This window comes from Oxyura jamaicensis, chromosome 4, assembly GCF_011077185.1.
Source record: "Oxyura jamaicensis isolate SHBP4307 breed ruddy duck chromosome 4, BPBGC_Ojam_1.0, whole genome shotgun sequence".
Taxonomy (NCBI): domain Eukaryota; kingdom Metazoa; phylum Chordata; class Aves; order Anseriformes; family Anatidae; genus Oxyura; species Oxyura jamaicensis.
The window spans coordinates 39,530,957-39,545,993 of NC_048896.1; the positions used below are offsets into that span (position 1 = coordinate 39,530,957).

The 15,037-nt window shown below is 41.3% G+C and overlaps 1 protein-coding gene across 2 annotated transcripts in view; it reads left to right on the top strand.

Annotated features, from left to right (window-relative positions):
* The first annotated feature begins 12 nt into the window (after nucleotides 1-12).
* Nucleotides 13-15,037, top strand: part of POLR2B (RNA polymerase II subunit B) — a 17,831-nt gene continuing 2,806 nt past the window's right edge. For both annotated transcript variants that reach the window (XM_035323914.1, XM_035323915.1), the window contains exons 1-20: nucleotides 13-163; nucleotides 355-427; nucleotides 1,938-2,088; nucleotides 5,227-5,339; nucleotides 5,600-5,819; nucleotides 6,694-6,852; nucleotides 7,887-8,051; nucleotides 8,577-8,773; nucleotides 9,535-9,654; nucleotides 10,026-10,212; nucleotides 10,344-10,487; nucleotides 10,752-10,891; nucleotides 10,999-11,110; nucleotides 11,456-11,610; nucleotides 11,864-12,062; nucleotides 12,159-12,327; nucleotides 12,795-12,891; nucleotides 14,109-14,203; nucleotides 14,449-14,699; nucleotides 14,786-14,875. In XM_035323914.1, the coding sequence (XP_035179805.1) occupies nucleotides 145-163; nucleotides 355-427; nucleotides 1,938-2,088; nucleotides 5,227-5,339; nucleotides 5,600-5,819; nucleotides 6,694-6,852; nucleotides 7,887-8,051; nucleotides 8,577-8,773; nucleotides 9,535-9,654; nucleotides 10,026-10,212; nucleotides 10,344-10,487; nucleotides 10,752-10,891; nucleotides 10,999-11,110; nucleotides 11,456-11,610; nucleotides 11,864-12,062; nucleotides 12,159-12,327; nucleotides 12,795-12,891; nucleotides 14,109-14,203; nucleotides 14,449-14,699; nucleotides 14,786-14,875 (2,856 nt within the window). In that variant the 5' untranslated portion in view covers nucleotides 13-144. The remainder of the gene's footprint in view (nucleotides 164-354; nucleotides 428-1,937; nucleotides 2,089-5,226; nucleotides 5,340-5,599; nucleotides 5,820-6,693; nucleotides 6,853-7,886; nucleotides 8,052-8,576; nucleotides 8,774-9,534; nucleotides 9,655-10,025; nucleotides 10,213-10,343; nucleotides 10,488-10,751; nucleotides 10,892-10,998; nucleotides 11,111-11,455; nucleotides 11,611-11,863; nucleotides 12,063-12,158; nucleotides 12,328-12,794; nucleotides 12,892-14,108; nucleotides 14,204-14,448; nucleotides 14,700-14,785; nucleotides 14,876-15,037) is intronic.

The window sequence follows — 15,037 nt, forward strand, 5'->3', positions numbered from 1 at the left end:
GCGTCTCCCAGCCCAGGGGGCGGCCCTCTTGCCGTCACAGCGAGCGCAGGCGCCGCCGTTCCCCTCCGACCGCCGCTCTTCGGGCACCCGCCGCGCTCTCCGTTCCCGCCTGGCCGCCGCCCGCGGCTCCCCCCTGCCGCCGCCATGTACGACGCGGACGAAGGTGAGGGCGCTGCGGGTCGCCCCCATGGGGATTCCTCTCCCCTTCTCCCCCTGGGGCCTCCTCTCCCCTTGGGCTTAGCTCCCCTTCCCCCCTCATGGCGCCGCGGCCTCCGGGTGCCGCTGAGGGAAGGGTCCTTGTGCCGCCGGGGACGCCGCGGTGACTGGGGCCTCACCTATGTGTGCCTCCCGCAGATATGCAGTACGATGAAGACGACGATGAAATCACCCCGGACCTGTGGCAAGAGGCGTGCTGGATTGTGATTAGGTGACTCGATAAAGCTCTCAGTTCTTAACGCTTCCCTGTGTGTGTGCTGAAAGGTAAAATCCAGCCAGCAGTGCGTAACAGCTGCAGGTCAGGTTATGTTAAATTGTACGCTTTAGTGTTTTCGGCTCTCAAGACAAACAGTGGGGTTGTTCTGGGGGGCTAAGGAGCCCAACCGACACCCGGTGGCTGGAAAGCTGCCTGGCAGATAGGGACAGTACCTGGCTGAATGTGGCCAGCAGTGTGCCCAGGTGTCCTGGCCTGTGTCAGGAATAGTGCAGCCAGCAGGAGCAGGGAGGTGATCGTCCCCCTGTGCTTGGCTTGGTTCATGCCCTGCTGTGTGCCCAGAGATGAGCAATGAAACTGGCAAAGGGTCCAGAGAACAAGTCTTGTGAGGAACGTCTGAGGGGACGGGGCCTATTCAGCCTAGAGAAAAGGAGGCTCAGGGGAGACCTTATCGCTCTCTACAGCTGCCTCAAAGGAGGTTGCTGCAGGGTGAGGGTTGGTCTCCTCTCCAGAGCCACGAGCAGTAGGAGAAGAAATGGCCTCAAGTTGCACCAGGGGAGATTTAGGTTGGATATTAGGAAACATTTCTTCACTGAAAGGGTTGTGAGGCATTGGAACCGGCAGCCCGGGGAAGTGGTTGAGACACCATCCCTGGAGATACTCAAAATACACGTAGATGGGGTGCTTAGGGACACAGTTTAGTGGTAGACTTGGCAGTGCTAGGTGAACAGTTGGACTTGATGATCTTAGAGGTCTTTTCCTCCTTCCCTATCAGTCTGTGATAGCAGACTGTACTGACAGGATTCACTGGCAACAGCACAGTAGCCATGGCTATTCCCCTTCTTGGGGGAAGCTTGAAGGTACCGGAAGAAAGGTGTTTGTTACCAGTTTTTTCAAGAGATCCTGGCAGGTGTGGGTTGCTTGGATGGCTTCAGGAGTTTGAGGTATAGGAGCTAAGGCAGCAGATTTGTTTAAGTCATCTCATTAAAAGCTAGGATGCAGGTCTTATTATTTAGGCTTTGATTTTTACAGTTCGGATGTGTTGGGTTTAATCTAGGTGACGCAAAGTCTAGGGGAAATCCCGAGAGGAGCTGGGAATTAACACAGTGTGTCTGGAACAGAGGGTATCAAAGCTAAGGAAAGTTCTGAGAATTGTCACGTTGATTAGGAGCTTACATTTACGCACATCGTTGAAAACTTTGGCTACAGCCACCTTTGCTGATGTTTGTCATGTTTCCTTTCCTAATTGAAGGTAGAGTGTGCATACACGGCTTAGCCAAGAGGTGGCAGCAAGTCAGTCACTTTGTAGCGTCCGTGTCTTAGAGCACTGAACGAAAGTTTAACGTTTCTGAGCATCTATGAATGAAACTCATGCCTCATGACATAAGTGTTTTCTTACTGTATTTCATGGCATTGGAAGGTTTTGTTATAAATATGTCTTAAACTTGCTGACAAATAAAGTACATGAATGAAATGAGATCTTAATTAATGCACTTTTTTTTTTTAGCTCTTATTTTGATGAAAAGGGTTTAGTCAGGCAACAGTTGGATTCTTTTGATGAGTTTATTCAGATGTCTGTGCAGAGAATTGTTGAAGATGCTCCACCAATTGATTTACAAGCTGAAGCCCAGCATGCTACAGGAGAAGTGGAGGAACCGGTAAGTGGAGGCCCCAGGTGGAGGTGATGGGTTTTTACAATGCAAAGTGATTTTTTCCTTGCTTAGGTGGGTTTTATTCAACCTCCATCCTGAGAGACTGAAATGTACCCAAGTTAGGATGTTGCTTATGTAGCCAATAGGACAGAAGTGTGAACTGCTTGGATTCTATAAGGAACATGCCCAAGTTTTTAGATAATCAAGTATGCTGCTGAGAAACACATGCAAGAGTTGTGTTATCTGTGGTATCGAACTTTCCTCTCCTATAGAATCGCCATCACCTGCTAGGTGAATTGTTGGTTGAGTTGAAGAATGACCAAGAACAGTTGGCTGCTGCAGTTTAGCTTGTCAGTAACTGTATAAAGGTGCTCAGGATGGGAGCAAGTATCACCAACAAGGATTTAGTGGACTGTGTTTGAGAGTTTAGCAAAACGACACAATTAATATAACAATCTGCTTAATCTATAGAGGAAACTAAACCACCTAACTCAGGTGCTGAGTGGGTAGTTCCTGTGGTTCTGTGTGGGACATGATGAATAGAGTGTGTAATTTGCACCTTTGCCTTTAATAGTTTTTCTGGAGAGAGGGCTGGGTATGAGGACTTTGAAAATATGTTGTGGGAAGGCTACAATTGCTTGCATAAACAATAATAATAATAAAAATTATGTTTTTGCTCTGTGCTGAAGCTTGCTCTGCTACAGCAAGTGTTGCTTTGGTAGTGTGCTGCAGCGGAGTCCTTATAGCTGAGATACAGTTAGATGCTTGCAGGGAATTCAAGTTTTGTTTTTGTAATAAAATGTTCTTAGCTAGCTTCTAGGCAGGTATACAAGTGGGGTGGCAGCACAGTTGTATTTTATTTGGGTTAGCTTCTGTTCTGCAGCTGGGCACACTATGAAATAAGAACTCAAACTTTTAAGGCAATGCATCTTTCAACCTGTATTCGTGCAAGTGTAATGATTTGTTTGTTTCCGTACCCATGGAGTTTACTCTGTGAAGGAGTGCTTTCTGAATAGAGAAAGCTCATCTCTAGGTTCTCGTGCATGCAAGGAGGCCACTAGACAAATGTCTTTGGCGTGCTTTTGCACCAGGACTGAGACTACACATGAAGTGCTTGAACAGAGTAACGGTTGCTTTTCTTAGGTTCATAGAGTGGCTTGGGTTGGAAGGGACCTCAATGATCATCTAGGCAGGGATGCCACCCACTAGATCAGGTTGCCCAGGGCCTCATCCAGCCTGGCCTTGAACATCTCCAGGGATGGGTGTTGTGGTTTAACCCGGCTGGCAGCTAAACACCACCCAGCCGTTCGCTCACCCTCCCCCCTCCCTCTCTGGGATGGGGGAAAGAAACGGGAAAGTGAAGCCTGTGGGTTGAGATAGAGATGGTTTATTAAGATAGAAAAGAATAATAATAATAATAATATGTACAAACAAGTGATGCACAATGCAATTGCTCACCACCCGCTGACCGATGCCCAGCCCAACCCCGAGCAGCCGCCCCCCCCCCACCCCGGCTAGCCACCCCTATATATTGTTCAGCATGACGCCATAAGGTATGGAATACCCCTTTGGCCAGTTTGGGTCAGCTGTCCTGGGTCTGTCCCCTCCCAGCTCTTGCTGCACCCCCAGCCTGCCCGCTGGCAGGACAGAGCAAGAAGCTGAAAAGTCCTTGGCTTAGTGTAAGCAGTGCTCTGCAGCAATTAAAACATCAGCATGTTATCAGCATCCACAACCTCTCTGGGCAACCTGTTCCAGTGCCTCACTGCCCTCTGAGTGAAGAATTTTCTTCCAACCTCTAATCTAAATCTCCCCTCTGTTAGTTTCTTGTCCTGTCATTATCTGATTGAGCGGAGTCTCTCTCCATCTTTTTTATAAGTCCCCTTTAAGTACTGAAAAGCCACAATGAGGTCATCCCGAGCCTTCTCTTCTTTAGGCTGAACATCCCCAGCTCTCTCAGGCTCTCTTCATAGTAGAGGTGCTCCAGCCCTCTGATCATCTTAGTGGCCCTCCTCTCAACCCCCTCTAACAGCCCCACATCCTTCTTGTTGCGTGCAGGCCTGGGGCCCCCAGCACACTCCAGGTGGGGCCTCACAAGGGCAGAGCAGAGGGGGACAATCACCTCTCTTCCCTCCTGGCCACCCCTCTGTTGATGCAGCCCAGGACGCAGTTGGCCTTCTGGGCTGCAAGCGCGCACTGCTGGCTCGTGTTGAGCTTTTCATCCACCAGAACCCCCAAGTCCTTCTCTGCAGGGCTGCCCTCAGTGAGTTCTTCTCCCAGTCTGAGCTCATGTCTGCGATTGCCCTGACCCATGTACAGCACCCTGCACTTGGACTTGTTGAACCTCATTAGGTTCACGTGGGCCCAATTCTCCAGCTTGTCCAGGTCCCTTTGGATGCTATCCCTTCCTTCTGGTCTATCAGCTGCACTGCTCAGCTTGGTGTCATCTGCAAACTTGCTGAGGGTGCAAGTTCCAGCTACCCTTACCAGTTACACAAAAACACTTTGTTCAGAGCATTGTTTTAAAGCTTTTACGCCTGTATTATAAATGCAGGCTTTTGATTTAAGTGAACAGTGCAGTAGGATTCTGAGGGATGAGTGGCTCTCACAGCAAAATGAAGATCCTGAGAATTGTTTTATTGCTGGATGATGCCTGTCCTTTCATGACTTGTTTTAAAACATATTTTACTATAACATGTGAAAGGATTTGTGTGGAAGGAAATTTGATGTGAGCTATCTCATTGTATGTGTTGAAGCAAATTCACTGTTTGCATTTTAAAATCGGCAGTTTTATCTAAAGCTACATACACAATAAATATTTAAAAATATATAAGGCATATTCTATTAACATATTCACTGACTTGTCAGATTTTGAATTTATTAGCTATTTCACATGAAGAAGATGTACTTTGATGCTTTATTCTTCTCTTACCTCTTCAGTTACCTCTGTGTTTTTTATTAACAAGGTGTTCAGAAATTGTTGGAAGTTTTTGAGTGTTTTGTTCACCTAGCCATCGAAAGAGGGATTATTTCTACACCTTGAGCTAAGGACATGCAGCAACATTGGGAATTAAGCTATAGGGCTGCTCTTGAATAACCAAAACGGATATTTTTTCCATTACAGATACATGTCTTCTTGTTTTCCAGCCCCGCTATCTCCTGAAGTTTGAACAAATCTATCTTTCCAAACCTACTCATTGGGAAAGAGATGGAGCGCCATCACCTATGATGCCCAATGAAGCCAGACTGAGGAACCTTACGTAAGAAAGACCTCTGTGTTGATTAAAACACTAGGAAGGACAGACAATTGTTGATTGATAATCTTTTCCATTTAGTAATTCTGAAGATATATTCTTTATTGCTCTTATTAATTTACAATGCCTAGTTGTTAAATCCAGATGATGATTTGGTAATAAGGCTGAGTACTACAAATGAGGGCTTGAATAACTGCATTCATTAGCCTTCTGTATGGGCCGGAGTAATAACTGACTGCTAACGCAATGGTATTTTTGTTCTGTAGGTATTCAGCCCCCTTGTATGTGGATATAACTAAAACGGTTATTAAAGAAGGGGAAGATCAGTTACAGACGCAACATCAGAAAACTTTCATAGGGAAAATTCCTATTATGTTACGATCAACATACTGTTTGTTGAATGGCTTAACTGACCGTGATCTCTGTGAACTGAATGAATGCCCTCTTGACCCTGGTGGCTACTTTATCATTAATGGATCAGAAAAGGTAAGGGATGATGCCTTGCACAGTTGTCTTTATAGGCACTGGAAGTTCTGTTACTTCTGCCTCTTTTGTCTGGGACATAAATGCTTTCATTCTAGTTTCTGTGGGTACTTGTGGTAAGGTGAACTTAGTCCTTTGCCAGGACTTTCAGAGCCACCTTCTCTGTTTTTTTGAGACGTATTTCTTTCTACAGATTCATTTTCAACATTGCAGAGTAGCATGCACTCTAAAATGTCATCGTCAGCGTGAGGACGGTACTTCCTCACTTGCATTCTCCTCCAGGTTGTTCACAGCTGTATAGATGCATCTTAAGAATAGGATAAACCTATTCCTTAATTTCTTCCCTCTACTGCTGTGGATTCAGCTTTAGCAAAGCATATCCCTTCCATGCTTGTGCCTCACCAAACTGGTATTTTTTTTTTGTAACTGATGCCTGGGCAACACACCAAAATAAATCTGTTTTTGTTCTTGGAGGAGGAAAAAAAAATCTGGCTTTTACTGTCAGAGCTGGCATTTGAATTTATTTACATGGATAGTTCATTGGCCTTGGAAACAGATAGTGAAATGCTTTCTTTTATCAGTATTTTGGCTAGAGCTAACACAAGTGTCTCAGTACAGCTAGCAGATATGGTGAGCGCATCACAGAAAAGTGTTCTCCAAGTCTTTTATTTTGGTTATTCTATCTGAACGAGGTATATGTTTTGCTTAATGTGCTTTTAAAATGTAGAATATAGTCCAACTGAGTTTGGCAAATGGAAATCATGCTGTGGAGTGCTTTAAAAAGTAAGGCACATGAAGGAATCGTAGTAACCCTGTGCTTGTTATTTTCACATTCCCTTTTGTGAGTTACTTACTGTTGTTTTTGTTTCTAACACAGGTTCTGATCGCTCAAGAAAAAATGGCTACAAACACAGTATATGTGTTTGCAAAGAAAGATTCAAAATATGCCTACACAGGAGAGTGTAGATCTTGTCTGGAAAATTCCTCTCGACCAACAAGTACTATATGGGTTAGCATGCTAGCCAGAGGTGGGCAGGTAAGCCTAAGCAGTAATCCCTTTCGCCAGGGCTTACACTGAAGATTGTTCTAGGCGTTTTGTTACTGTCCTGTCTCTTAATATCACTTTCTTGTGCGATTTTAAGAAGACATTTCTTCTGGTGTGAAGTTGTGAGAAGATAACACATTATCATATAATGTTGTCAGATTATGCCTGTCTCTTGGATAAATAATTTGAGGATTGAAATGAAGACTCTCTTTGTGGCAGAGTAGAATGGGGTTAAAAATAATCTTACAATTAATTACTGTAAATGAGTTTTTAGAAAATCCAAACAAACTACTTCCTGCTTTTTGACAAAGGAAAAGAATATGAACTCTGTCTATGCTGAGGGCCAAACTAGTGTTTCAGATGAGTTTTGCACGCTGCATGTTAACTAATATTTAACATCTAATTGTACCACTTGTCAAAGTCCAGGCACTGTGCAGTGGCTCTAAGTGACATAATTTCAAAGGCAGGAAGTGTTGGTACTTCCTTGCCATTGCACTGAACATTTAAAAATTTCCAAGCATTCTAAGAGCAACTTTAATAGAAGCCTTAGGGCACTCTAGTGCTTCGTAGCTGGGACACTCTTTAGCGATTGTCCCTCCGTATCACTCAATGTTTGATCCTTCCCGGGGAGGAGGGAACACCTACTTCAGTAATTGAGAGAATGGAGATTTGTGCAGCTTTGGTAAGCTGGACTTAAGCTAACGGAAAGAAAACTGAAGATAGATACGGTCCTTCTTTGCAAATAGGAGGGAGGTAATGATGCAGATGGGTGAATGAATGGTGTTGTTCAAATTCCTTTGTATGAAGAAGAACATTCAAGTTTTTGCAGACTTCTAAGGTTAGACAAAGCTTAAAAGAAGTCAGTTCTGGGGTAAGGTTTCAGAATAGATATTCACTTAGTCTGCTGAGAAGTCATGGTTTCCTGTAGTAAATACATTTATAATACATCATCTAAGTTCAGAGAGAGATTTTTATTTAAAGGCAAGATCATTTTAGACTAATGTATGTTCTCCCCCATCTTTTAGGGTGCAAAGAAGAGTGCTATTGGTCAGCGCATTGTAGCAACTTTGCCATACATCAAACAAGAAGTGCCCATCATAATCGTTTTCCGTGCACTAGGGTTTGTGTCTGACAGGGATATTTTAGAGCATATAATTTACGATTTTGAAGATCCAGAAATGATGGAAATGGTAATAAGTTAAATAACTTATTTTCTTGCTTAATGTTAGATGATGTCCAGGTGTGGTTAGTCTTTTATTATTGAGTATTTTGTTAGTTTTCCTATTGTAATTGATTACTTTATTTCTGTGGGTTGTCTGTTAGAAGTGCAAAATGCTGTCTACTTAAACCATTCCAATGAGTATTTTAAGTGAATGAATTGCAATGGAAATTGAAAAGAGCTAATATATTTTTGGAGAGGTAGGTTCATAGCCTGCTGCCCCTGACTTTAATTGTAAAATCTCAATTTATATGCGCATCAGCAGCAGGCCTAGAATGTAATTGAATGAGAGCTGTTTTCTGAAGTTTAAACTGTTTTTTGTTTGCTTTCTGTATGCTCCATTGTTTTCTGCTGCTCTCGAAAGAACTATTATAGTAAAGTCAGAAAGCAGTAATTAGTGGTTCCTGAGAAGGATCATCAGCAGGATACTGCTTAGTTTCCGTTAACCTGAGCAGGCACTGTATGGTTCATAATTTTACTGTACTTTGTGTGTTAGGTCAAACCTTCTCTGGATGAAGCATTTGTCATTCAGGAGCAAAATGTTGCTCTGAACTTCATTGGATCGAGAGGTGCAAAGCCAGGCGTCACAAAAGAAAAAAGAATCAAGTATGCTAAAGAAGTCTTGCAGAAAGAAATGCTTCCACATGTTGGTGTCAGTGACTTCTGTGAAACCAAGAAGGCCTATTTCCTAGGGTATGTTAGTGTATTCTCAAGTGCACTGTCACATGCTGCAGCTGGTCACTGGGTACAGATACTACGTGCATGACTGGGAAAGCACTCTGAATTGAGTTGGTTTTTTAATCTCAGTTTTCTGGATACTCAGTGATGAATTTTAGAGCACTTACAGGTTTTCCTAGCTGAGAAAATTCAAATTATGATAAAATAATGAAAAAAACAGAGAGAACAAAACAAGCCTCCAAGACACCCTGAATTTAAAGTTAGATGTGATGTACTGACCAAGTGCTTTTAACATCTCATTGCATGGACAACATACAGGGTTGGATAAGCAAGTTGTAGAGTTTGACAATTATTTATAAGCTGTATGTAATGTAAATGAATCGTTTAAAGCTATTGGTACATCCTCTTGATCACCACTTACTGGTATGCAAATAAATGATAGCATCAGGAGACCTGTTGTTTTACTTCAAATAACATGTCCTGTTCAGTCTCACTAGCTTAAACATAGCCTGTATTATGATATAGGGTAGACGTGTAGCAGAAGATGTATCGCTATCATCACGTAAATGTTAACTTTGTTTTGGTTATCTAAACTTAGTGTGCCATTCAGCTCTAAGGACATAACATACTTGAAGAGACCTTAGATCCAGCAGTATTTTAACTTGATCTAGAATGAGCAGCCTTTAGGAAACAGTTCACTGATGTATCTAATAAAAGTATGTGCTCTTTGTTGTTAATGTCTGCTGTTGGCTTAAGATATAAACTTATTTTCTTAGGTATATGGTTCATCGATTGTTGCTGGCAGCACTGGGAAGGAGGGAGCTTGATGACAGAGATCATTATGGCAACAAAAGACTGGATCTTGCTGGGCCACTGTTAGCTTTCCTGTTCAGAGGGTAAATATCTACTATGTTCTTTGGAGATAATTAATGGAAGAGCCACTGCCAGTTCCATGCTTCTAAATAAATCAGACTATTCTGTTGAGTCTGATAGCCAGTCTTGGGCAGCACAGCCTGTGTCTGATTATGGCTTTGTTTGTGGACTGGGGTAAGTTTCCTCTAATAGTGGGTGGTTAGTATCGGCTTGTTTTAAATTATGTATTATGCATGTTCACAGGCAGATTACTTTGAGTTTTGTTTTTTCCTCTCCTCCCCTAGTTACAGATCACTTGCTTCCATCAAGGAGTCCAGTGACTTTCTGCAGACAGTTCTGGGTAGGCTGAATTGCAGTATTACTGTTTAATTGTGTTTCTTGACGTCTTCTACAGAATGTTTAAGAATTTGCTGAAGGAAGTGAGAATATATGCACAAAAGTTTATTGACAGAGGGAAAGATTTCAACTTGGAACTGGCCATTAAAACGAGAATTATTTCAGATGGTCTGAAATATTCATTGGCAACTGGAAACTGGGGTGATCAGAAGAAAGCTCATCAGGCCAGAGCAGGCGTATCTCAGGTACAATTTTGGTTCTTGTCAAATGCATCACTTCTAGATGCTGTTGATCCTTTGTTCTAATGTATTATTGATGCCTGTCAGAACAACACACTTGGGAAGCTTTCACTAACTGAGTTCCATGCTACATCCAGGTGCTAAACCGCCTGACTTTTGCATCTACACTTTCCCATCTGAGACGCCTGAACTCTCCAATTGGTAGAGATGGTAAACTGGCAAAGCCCAGACAGTTGCACAATACGCTGTGGGGAATGGTTTGCCCTGCTGAGACTCCAGAGGTAATTAAATCAGTACTTACTCATGCCTAACTGCTTTTATCTGACAGTCATTTTATGGCCATAGCACTTGCAGTGATCACTTGTATTTTATTTGAAGCAGTGACATGAATATTCAACTTTATAGCTAGTTCTGTAGTTGAATGGTAGAAATTATAAGTGTGTTTTGTGTATAGTTCCTTGAGGACTTGAAACTTCAAGTTCTTCGATCTGCTTAGGGGAGTCTCTTGGTTTGGAAATGCAAAATAATTTTTGTGTTTTTGCTAGGGTCATGCTGTAGGACTTGTCAAGAACTTAGCCCTTATGGCTTACATTTCTGTGGGGTCTCAGCCATCTCCGATTTTGGAATTCTTGGAAGAGTGGAGTATGGAAAACCTGGAGGAAATATCTCCAGCAGCAATAGCTGAGTATGTGCAAATGAAATTGTTTAAACAGATATAAAGTTTTTATTACCTGCACAGAGCTTCTGAGAATTGTTTTTTTTTTTTTTTTTTTTTTTCTCCCTTCTTTCTAGTGCCACCAAGATCTTCGTTAATGGCTGCTGGGTAGGAATACACAAAGATCCAGAACAGCTTATGAATACACTAAGGAAGCTCCGTCGTCAGATGGATATCATTGTATCAGAGGTATAACCTTTTCTTTTAGACTTCGGGTTACCTTTTTAGATAAGGGAGGATAGTACTTTGAGACTACTTTGCAAGCTCCTTATAGCATAATTTGCAACTGTTTCTGCACACATTGCTTTTTTCTTGTTGTTAAGAGGAACCAGTTGAAAAATACTCTTATTGTAAATAGTTAAAAATAGTCTCTTGAAATGCTTTTGTTTGTATGAGTGCTAAAAGTTTGTTTGCTGTGCTGCTGATGACACCTGTAGGGCCTTTGCTTCTGGGAACTTTGCTATCCTATTTTGTGTGCTGTAGTTCTGATTCTAGGCTAAGACTTTGTACTCAGTGTGCTGCTTTCTTGTGCAGGTCTCAATGATTAGGGATATTCGTGAGCGAGAAATCCGCATCTATACTGATGCAGGCAGAATTTGCCGTCCCCTTTTAATTGTGGAAAAACAGAAGTTGCTGTTGAAGAAAAGGCATATTGACCAACTGAAGGAACGAGAGTACAACAATTACAGGTGAGATGTTTTTCTGAAAGTCAACTGAATGTCTAATTTTCCATCCTGGTAGCTGCAAGCTCCCTCAGACTGAAGGGAGAGAAATGTTTAAAGCAGCACAAAGACGCTTTCTCTGCCTGGCAATTTAATTAATTTTTTATGAGACTTTTTGTGTAGTGGTAGTAATAATAAGGCAGAGAAGTCCTTGTTCTTGTTACTGCTGAAGAGCTCCATTCTGTGTGTTAGTTGAGTATTTCAAACATCGATTATTCAGTTGGCAGGATCTCGTGGCCAGTGGTGTAGTAGAGTACATCGATACACTGGAAGAAGAAACTGTGATGCTGGCAATGACTCCAGATGATTTGCAAGAAAAAGGCGTTGCATATTGTTCAACATACACACACTGTGAGATTCACCCATCAATGATCCTGGGAGTATGTGCATCTATCATTCCTTTCCCTGATCACAACCAGGTCAGTGCATCAATTCTGAAATTCTGCTTTTAAGGTCAATAGAAAACCCAAACACGTATGTGCATGATATATACGGGTCTTTCCCTGTCTGTCTAGTCTCCTAGGAACACGTACCAATCTGCTATGGGTAAACAGGCTATGGGAGTTTACATTACAAACTTCCATGTTCGTATGGATACACTGGCACATGTTCTATATTATCCTCAGAAGCCCCTTGTAACAACACGCTCCATGGAGTACTTGCGTTTTAGAGAGTTACCAGCAGGTATGTTGTCAGTTAATGTTTCATAAACAAAAGTACTATTTTTTTTTTGTTTAAACTGTTATAAAAATGTGGAAAATAGCTAAATAATTAGCATATTTATGTAATTTTAAAATGTATGGTAGATTACATATTAACTTAGACAGCTAGACTGAAAAAAACAAACCAACAGCATTCCTAGTGTTGCAGGTGGAACTCCTTTTCTATATAGCCTGTTAAAATCTAACTGGAAATGGTGCATTTCTACATAGGTTCTCCGCATGGGGTCACTCTTAAGTTGATAAAAAAAAATGTAATCTCTTTCTACCCAAAACCGCATTTACTGACACGGCATGGTTTTTGCACATGGGATGTGGATGTTTTAATATCAGAAAAGCTTTAATTTAGAGAAATCAGCTCATTTTTAGTTGTAAGTAATGCCTGTCTGTTACGTGTTCATCTTTTCAAAGTATTCACTCAATGTATTACAGGTATCAATTCAATTGTAGCCATTGCATCGTACACAGGATATAACCAGGAAGACTCTGTCATCATGAACCGTTCTGCTGTTGATAGAGGCTTTTTCAGGTGTGATTTTTTTTTTTTTTTTTAAAGTTTTGGAACTGTTTGAAAATAAGTAGTGTACTACGTTGTCCAGAGGCTCAGGAAAAGTTCATCTTAAACTGGAAGGTATCCTTAAAAGGCAGCAGAACAAAAACGGTGCATGTGTATCTTAGCAAACCTCAGTGAGTTCATTCTTTGTGTAACTTGCCAGGAAGGCAGAGTGGTCTTATTTATTATGTTAATTGCTCTTTTTATGGTGGTTAAATTAAATGATACTCTGAGTCTTTGCATGACTTGCAAATCACATGAACTTCTTACTGTCAATATTGCAGCACTGTAATGAAATATTTAGTAGCATGACAGTTACTAACTGGTGAGGATCAGCATGTTCTTCTCCTTAGTAGGAACTGCTGTTGAGACAACTTGCAACTGATGTGTCTGTGCATTATTGTTATTGCTAGTTCTTAGGTGGCTGAATAACCTTGACTGGTCAATTGGTTTCTGGCTTTGTTCATTTTCTTTTGTCTGAGTCGCACCTAAGAAGCGTGTACCTGCTGTCTTGCATCTGCTACCTTCTAATGTAGAATATGTATGGGACTATTACATTTTAAGGCTTATATGAAACTTTTATAGAACCTTCTGTGTTCATGGGAGCTATTAAATGTGAACAGTATTTATCTTAAAGGTTGTGGTTTTAGTATGCTAGCAAATAAGGTAGCAAACAGAAACCCTCAAAGGCCCAGAAAGAAGCTCATATAAATTAAAACATTTCCACCAAAACTCTGAGTTGAGTACTGAGTGTGGCATTGCAAGGTATCAGAAGTGAAAGTGCTTGCAAAATGGCAGATTTAAGGAAAAAAAGTCATATGAGATTGATACGATGAAGGTATGAATTTTCCTCAGGAATAGTTAACTGCTTTTGAGATGTCAGGCAGATTGAAAGGTCTCCATAGTTCATCAAAAATAAGCATGTTATCAGTAGGTATTCTGGAAATGTCCAAAAAGTCACCACTAAAATGCTAATCTGAAACTTTTTTTTTCTTCTTTTTTTCTCACTCCTTACTGACAGTTAGATTAACCAGACTTTAAAGTTGTTTGGCTTGTGAATGTTATTTGTTTTTGTTGTCATTAGTAACAGTAGCCACAATATGTGTTAAAATGGTGGTTTTAATGAAACTGAGATGTACATATGAAGAAATATTACACTGTTTCACAGAGAAGGCTTTATAACTTCGTTTCAGATCCGTGTTTTATCGGTCCTACAAAGAGCAAGAGTCCAAAAAAGGATATGACCAAGAGGAAGTTTTTGAGAAGCCTACACGAGAAACTTGCCAAGGTAAGATACAAAAGTATACAAAAGTATATTGAAACAGAGTTTGTTAAGCATTTGTGGGGAAGGTTGTTGTTGAACTGATTCAGTCTTTATTTTTGGACGTGTCAAGTAGCCGAAATGTCTGTGTTAATAGCAAAATGCATCAGCTTTAGACATTTTTTAGCAGCAGACTGGTTGAATTTATATAAAACATCAAAGTCAGTATGTTACAACATGTGGAGATCTTTTTTTTTCTCCTTCCCCCCAAGGTATGAGACATGCAATCTATGACAAACTTGATGATGATGGCTTAATAGCACCTGGGGTACGTGTGTCTGGGGATGATGTCATCATTGGCAAAACAGTAACGCTACCAGAAAACGAAGATGAACTGGAAAGCACTAACAGACGCTTCACAAAGAGAGACTGTAGCACTTTTCTGCGAACTAGTGAGACTGGTATTGTAGATCAGGTCATGGTAACACTTAACCAGGAAGGATACAAGTTCTGCAAGATTAGGGTGAGCACCAACATGTATGTGTTTTCTAATTAATTGTTTTTGTTCTGTACTGAATTTACCAGTTAATGTTTTCTTGTGGCTTTAAGGTACGTTCTGTAAGAATCCCACAAATAGGAGATAAATTTGCCAGCAGGCATGGTCAGAAAGGAACCTGTGGTATCCAGTACCGGCAAGAGGTAGTGATTTCATTTTTCTTTTTTCTTTTTTTTTTTCTTCCTCAATATTTCAGCATTGAACTTTTTAGTATTGTAACTGCTGTGAGTCATCTGTAGAATATCTACTAGGGTACAGTATATAGATGTAAGTCTATATAGATGTAAGTCTATATAGATGTAAGT